This window comes from Mya arenaria, chromosome 12, assembly GCF_026914265.1.
Source record: "Mya arenaria isolate MELC-2E11 chromosome 12, ASM2691426v1".
Classification (NCBI taxonomy): Eukaryota; Metazoa; Mollusca; class Bivalvia; order Myida; family Myidae; genus Mya; species Mya arenaria.
This window is the reverse complement of record NC_069133.1, coordinates 68111068-68118600: the sequence shown is the minus strand read 5'-3', so window position 1 is coordinate 68118600 and position 7533 is coordinate 68111068. Positions and strand designations below refer to the sequence as shown.

At 33.6% G+C, this 7533-nt stretch overlaps 1 protein-coding gene across 6 annotated transcripts; it reads right to left on the bottom strand.

Annotated features, from left to right (window-relative positions):
• Nucleotides 1–1416: 1416 nt before the first annotated feature.
• LOC128211900 (uncharacterized) lies at nt 1417–6736 on the bottom strand. 6 transcript variants are annotated; one of them, XM_052917016.1, is made up of 8 exons: nt 6005–6736; nt 5253–5318; nt 4798–4936; nt 3895–4050; nt 3319–3493; nt 2868–2976; nt 2305–2498; nt 1426–2064 (listed from the first exon to the last, which is right to left on the bottom strand). In XM_052917016.1, the coding sequence occupies exons 4-8, from the start codon at nt 4019–4021 to the stop codon at nt 1815–1817; spliced, it is 855 nt and encodes a 284-aa protein (XP_052772976.1). In that variant the 5' UTR covers nt 4022–4050; nt 4798–4936; nt 5253–5318; nt 6005–6736; the 3' UTR covers nt 1426–1814. The 6 variants fall into 6 exon arrangements, with proteins under 6 accessions (XP_052772979.1, XP_052772978.1, XP_052772976.1 ...); XM_052917014.1 differs by having other exon boundaries at nt 5245–6736; XM_052917015.1 differs by having other exon boundaries at nt 4798–5318; nt 6205–6736.
• Between the last annotated feature and the right edge of the window lie 797 nt (nt 6737–7533).

Sequence of the window (7533 nt, the reverse complement as noted above, 5' to 3'; positions counted from 1 at the left end):
GTCATTCATATCGCCATCGGACTTACTGAAACTAGAAAGAGCGCACCGATTTTGCATTAAATATATGCAATCACTCCATAAGAGCAGCAATACAGACTGGTCACTCTGTGCTTTAGCTATTCCACCCATTGAAACATATGTGGATTTGCGAAAACTTCAATTTTTCGGGCAATTATGTCGGCTCCGAAATACATATATCGCTAAACAGGTGTTCAACATACGACTGTGTACGTACCTTGGATATGATAACCAATCTCGTGGCGGTATACCAGATTTTTACAGACTGTTATCGAAATACGGACTTCTAGATATATTGCTAAACTACATGCATAGCGGGACCTTTCCGTCACAATATACGTGGAAAGCAATCATTGATACTTACGTCAAAAATCCAATTCTCGTAAGTCAGTACAGAAGACTAAATCGGTCCAGTTTCAGCCCATTCGTTTGCACTGTACTAAGGGAGAAGACTGGAGCAACCTTATGGGAAGTGTCAAGAAATAGTCCTAGATTATCTCCCCTGTGTTGCACAATACTTCGCACAATGTGTCAACTCGTTTCGAACAACTTTACGAGACGTTGCGTCAAATGTGATATGCTGACAGATAATATGGTTGTTCACAGAATTTGCTTTTGTCTCAAGTTGCAAAATTTTAGACTGAAAATGTGGGATTATTTAATGCTCAACTTTATGAACTTCAATAACTTGCGCACGATGAGCCCATTGATACAATCTGTTCATATTCTATCTCAGGCAGGAACAGTGAATAGTACAATGTCAATGAGTGATTTGTACCTTGCTAAAATCATATGTAGCTTGTGTCAATAACTTGTTGAATTAAGTTGATCCAGAGTTAGGTATATTGTAAAATCACACTTTGCTTTCCTAGTTATTTCGTTTTTCGTACTAGCTTTGCATTTATGTGTGTAATTATACCTAGGAATAGAGGGCTGCTCTTAATCTAAATATTTCTTACCAATGCTTAATTTTGTTATCTTTCGAGAGTACTTGATATTTTATTCTGTTTGTCTACTTGTGTACATAATATGCATGTTTGGTTTACTCGTATTGTTTGAATATTATTGTGTTAAATGTAATTCATAATATGTGTCATTATTTGTATATATATCAATGTTTTGCTCTTCATTTCATGGAGGAATAAAAAGTGTCTATCTATCTATCTTTAAACAAGTACTTATGATGAAATTGATCATTTAACATTTTATCTTCAAGATTGGAACAAGGCAACATTTTGATGAAAGGCAAACTTTTACTGCAACTATATGTTTGTATATTAAACTTAAAATGTTACAATTGTAACCCTCTGGTGACAATGGAATACAAGCATGGTTGCCATGGCAATGGTTTTTTTTCTTACAATAATTTATTGAAAGAAAACAATGTTGCTTTTTTCTATAAAAATCAGTTTGTAGCCATTAATCATTTAAGATATACAGGGCAAAATGCATGTCACTAAAGTAACAAGTGTTTCAAGCATCTCAATAATATTCTAGTTAATAAAGAAATGAAGGAGATTTCAAACATGATAAACAAAATCTGCACTTAATAAAAATTATTATTTAACATTTCAATTCTCAAGTTCGGAACAAGGGCATCAGTTCGGTGAAAGGCAAACTGTTACTACAATGCGAAGCACGTTTATTTCACTAAAATAATTAGTTGACGACTATCACAATATCTATGAAGTTTAGATAAAAATATAGATAAAATAGTCTCCATAACTTCAATTAACTGTTAAATAATAATCTGACAAGTCCAACATTTACAATCAATGTATAAACATGTCACAACACTATAGCCTAACACCACTGGATGGTTTTGGAACTGTTGGTTTGGAACATGCTGAGCTGTTGTTGCAAAGAGGAGCAATCTCCTCAAACAGGTACCAAGACCTTTTGGCATCAAGTTCCTGATTATCAATCCGTTCTGGCATGTCACTGCTGGGGATAGGCTGTCTTTGTGGTCTTGTAATTTCTATGGCAACCTCTTGATTGTCAGCATACTCTCTCAGAAACACTGTCCCAGGGTGGCTACTAGTGATCCTGAAAAACAAGATAGGCAAAATAGTAATGAGTGTTATTTTGAACAAATGCACAGTTTGTATAAATGGTACTTGAATATTCATGTAACTTTTATAATGAATACACAGCAATTTAAAAAAAATGTAACCAAATAAATTTCTAATACTTTCTATCATCTATTACCTTAAATGATCAAAAACATTTTAAACTCAGGAACTGATTTTGTATCTTCAAAGCTGAAGATCATGAAGGTGTTTTTACCTAAAATGGTGATATTTGGTTAGCCCTGGAATAGGCTTGAACAAAGTCCTAAAGAATTCGGTCCAATTGTAAAAGGTCACCGGCTTAGCTGGGTTATTGACATACTGGGGAATATTGTATCCAACCCGGGATGACTTTCGAACAGTGTCCGCCACTTCTTCCAATGTTTCAGCATTCGATGCTCGCCATTTGACCTGCAAACAGTTGACGTAGGTTTAAAAATAAATTCAAACTGTATATATGCTTATAACCTTATATGCATCTATTATTTAAGTCTATATTTTGCATTCATTCCTTGTGTTTATAATTAAGTTTAAACCAAACAGGCTAAAATATTTCTATCATAATTAGTTACCAGTTAATTATTGTCAAAAAACAAGCTGATGACAAACCATTCAATTTTGTTGGTAAAAGGCTCTGCCAAGTTTAGTTGTAATTTATATGTAACCAGAATTAAATAAATTGTCTGTTCACTTATAATGATTGTAATTATATTTTCAAAGAATCCGGAATTACTAATCAGGTGCTCAGAAAAAACAACTGAAAAAGGCAAGGCATATAACCTTCCATAAGCCGAAGTGCCAGTCAGGACTGAATTTGGTGTGGCCTGCCTCCATCAAGCTGAATTCTATCTCCTTGTGCAGCCCTCTCATGACCCTCCACATACCATATCTGAAATATATCAGTAATTCATACTTTATTCTATATATGTAACTCCCATTTAAGTCCTAAAGGTCTGTAACCTTATATCAATAAAGAAGTAAAATTTATCAGCATATAAAACTTGGTTCAAAAATGTCCTTTTCTTAAAATCTATTCAAAGCATAAAAAATGCAACATAATAAAAAATACACATGGAGACATTCAAATCGGATATAATGCAGTTGATTATCTGCAGTCTCTGACAGGCTTTTTGACAACACTTGATCATCGTTATATCTTTACTTAGAAGTATGATAATGGAGATAAAACAATGATCAAATATTGTAAACCATAGATGAAATAAATAACTACCCAATCACAGTGTTGTTTTTATTTTGCCCTACGCAGTTGTCCATATGGAGCATTGCTCTCTTCTCCCCATAGGCCAGATGGGTGAAATGATGATGTACCATGGATACAACACTGTTTGCCCCTTTGCCAACACTTTTCCCGACAGCCTCATCCAGAAGATAAACAATCTGAGTTCCTAAATAAAGTAACAGTAAATATGTTTAACCAATGTGGACCTTCGTTTACAACTTAGGTTAAACAACTTACAATTGTGCAACATCAAATGAAAGAAAATTAATGTTTTGCTTGTTTTAATATGATAAATTTCAGTGAAAATGTTCACCCAGAAGAAACCTTTTATTTTTTATCAAACGTAATACGATCATTTGCCTTCCTAGCATTATGGTAGCACAATGGACTTAAGGTGTCTAACCTTTTTTCAGTTTATTATTTTTATTTTATTTTTTATACCAATATAAATTTGTTGTATCATTTTCCTGTATTTACTGCAAAAATGTCATAAAAGTTTTAAATTGAATGTATTAAAACAGCAGCTAATGACCATTTAAACAGTTAAACATTACAAAAATATCTCACTTGAAGATTCACAGCAGACTCCAAAGCATCCACATTTTCTAGGTGTTTTGAAGAAAAGTTTTCCGACCTGTTGGGCATAGTGCGGATACAACACCTGCTGGGAATAATCAAAACTGTAATGCACCATGGTGTCACCAGTAGCCGGTTCTGCTTGTCCTGAAATATTGGCAGATTTATAAACACAGATATAACACAATATTGATGAATTAACATTTTTTTTACACTTGTACAGGATATTATATATACACAAATAACAATGTAAGTGACCTATGTGGTACTAGCTAACACTAAATTAATCAAGTATTGTGAATTTCTCATATTTTTAAAAGAAATATTGTCTTTAAGTCATTATCATGCATTGAGGTTGTTTCTGTACACCAATGCAAAATACCTCTAACTTTGTGATCTTGAGGTCTTTTCATAGTATCTTTATTCACCACTGTGATATTGTTTTTCTCTGACACAAGAGAAATAAAATACAATCTTAAACTGAATTTAACCAATATTCTCTATTTCTTTCACAAAAGACAGCACATCAAATTATGATATTCCAGTCTGAATTTAAAGTTGTAGTCTCACCAATGTACTGATTAGTCAACTGTTTAATTCTTGCATCAGACTAATTATTACCAATTTTTGCTTGTACGTTTATAAATCAGTGACAGGACCATTTTAACAAAAAATCAAATAGTAATTTGAAGAAATATAAAATTGGCAGTTTCTTAATATTTGCGATACGTAATATTGCGAGTTAAATTTTAAAATTGACTTGTATGCATAAATGGCCAAACCAACTTTTTCTTATATTTTGAAGGGGATTCTTTGTCTCATACTATGATGGATCTAGTTTATATGTTAATTAATGTAAATTTAAAGCATAATCAAGATTCAAATGTAACTCACATGTAACTTGAGGAATCATAGACAAAACTGTTGTCAAGAGCCTCTGCAGGATCACAGGCGACACTGGTACCAGGACAAGAAACTGGTGGCTGTGGCTGGTCAGGTGATTCTGTTTCATGTACAGCTGATACAGAGAATACTGCAACAGAAATAGAAGTTGAGTTTTGTGGGTTTTATACTTGGTCATCATGTGCAAAAGTGGAATATCATGTTGTTCATTTGCTGCATATATTATTTGTGTACACGTTGTCAGTGAAATATTTATAATTAAATTCAGAACTAGGTACCAATACAACAAGAGTAAAAAATGGCAGATTGTACAGTTTAAACAAGCATGCATTATAAGATGTAAAATTAATTTAATGTTGAAATCGATTGTAAATGTTAAAGCATGTTCTGCGTGGATAAGATGTGATAAGGTGTATGTTGAACCAAGGAATAAAGTACAATATCACCCAATGGCATAACAGTTACATCCTCGGTTGGAGTAGAGGGCATGTTCACTTCTAGCTCTGATGATACTGCAATTCATGTTTTTATAAAAAAAATATATAAATAGGATAAAAAGTTGTACAGTACAAAAACATGACTTATAATGCTAACATATACATTTTGTATTTCTCATTTAAACCCTGAAAAGGTGATTGATATAACAGTTTAATCGCTGCAGTTATGGTTGAAGATATGTTCTGCAGCTTTAAATGTTTTGTTAAATTATTTTCATAATGAGGGGTGTTCTATACCTGTAACATATGTTTTAACACCCCCAGGGATGCCGCGGGTTAGCACCTCTTAGATGGTTCGCCAAGATCTCTTTGTTAGTTATAGCAATCAATTTGAATGTGAATATAAACTGAGGTGTGTGGTATGGCATCGTTTTTGTATCAGGTGTTATAAAAAGTATCACTTCTCCCTAAAGTCTCCCCACTTCTCCCTAAATTGACTGAAGGGAGAAGTCACTTCTCCCAAAATTTTCAGCCTAGTGAGAGCCCTGATTTTAAACATCAAAAGATGTAGCATTGGTTGTTTACAAGAGTATTAAGCCAATTTCAACATGGAAAAACTAGTCATTAAAAGGTGCATACATGTACGTACACAAATTGTGAACAAATTGTACAAATGGTGATCATTAAATGTTAACAATTCGCGAATATTAAATGGTAACAACTTGCGAATATTAATGTAAACAATTTGCCTGTTCTCCCACATTTGTTTTTTCTCGTGTGCACCTTCAGAGGCACCACGGAACGTTGAGAACAGCCCTTTGCCCTCCTCTTCCACAATCAGACCAATAGCCGTTGCCTTCTCCTTGTCTGTCCAGTTTGCACACCTTTTTTTCGCCATTTTATTACAGAACGCCATCGTTGTTGTAAACAGACAGGTATATGATGTTTGGTCGAGCCTTACCTCTATTTGAAGAGTATCCATGCTTTTAACCCAAACTACCAAAAAGATCATTCGGAACTCCTCGGCCATTTTATCGAAAACAATGTTTTCGATCAAACTCCGCGCAGTGTTACTTCCCTTGCAGTACAGTAATCACTGCCTTCACAAATATCACGTGATGATAGAAACGGCACGTGATTGCAATTTACAAAATGGACGGAACACCTTTAAAAGAAATTCCAGCAACATGTTTCATTTGTTTAGAAAATAAACGATTTTATTCCATAAAAGGAAAAAATGCAAAACGTTCGATACATGTCTGAATAGCTAACAACACATCCATGTTGATATTGTAATTTGTAAATCCTACTTTCAATTTGAAAAAAGACCGAACATTTCCGAATGTTTTTTTTTAATTGTTATTTTTTTATAAAACATATTATGCCTATCAACTGGCGTAAAGTAATTATTTAAGAAAGGATATAAGAATAAATATATATGATTAAAAAAAATGCCATTAAAAGTTTTCATCCAATTTTGGATGAAAATCTTGTGGTGGCGGTGTTACTGTACTGTTTACAAAGGGAAGTAACCCTGCGCGGAGTTTGGTTTTCGATAAAATGGCCGAGGAGCTCCGAATGCCAAAAAGATATTTGTGTTATACTCGATTTGTTAAACGCTTTCGTGAAATTCGGTTTAACAAAGCGGTAAAGTTAAACCGAATAACAGGTCTCGTTGCTAATCTAAGAAGTTTCGAGACATCGGGACCAGTAGATTATTTGAACCGTACTCTCAGTTTTTACTAATTAAAGGGTTTCATTTGAGAATTGTACAGTACCCGATTAATTCTGAAACTGCTAAACACTGCATAGGAGTCATAAAAAGTTTCATACAAAATACTCAGAAAAAATGTAGATTTATGGAAAAGGGAAAACAGAGAAAAAAATAGTTTTCAATTAGATAAGACAATTTTTAGATTTAAAATTAGAAAATGGTGACGGTGTTGCAATCAACAAAAGCTTTTCACAAGAAATAGGATGTACTAATATGTGTGCATCCCAATGCAGTGTCACGGGGCCTTTCTTTTATCAGACATTTAACATTGACCTGACAGCGGGCATTAGAGGGCTTGAAATAAAAACACAAACGGTAAAATAGTCTTAAATATAGACTAAGAGTCAATCATCGAAGACGACATATTTCATAGTGAATACAAAGACGAGTGGCAATCGATGTCAATATAGAACAGAACAGAACAACATACTTTTATTAGACGTATACCATCACAGTACGTAGTCAAATAATATCAAGCACATTTACAAATATGAATTCAACAAGTCACATAATACA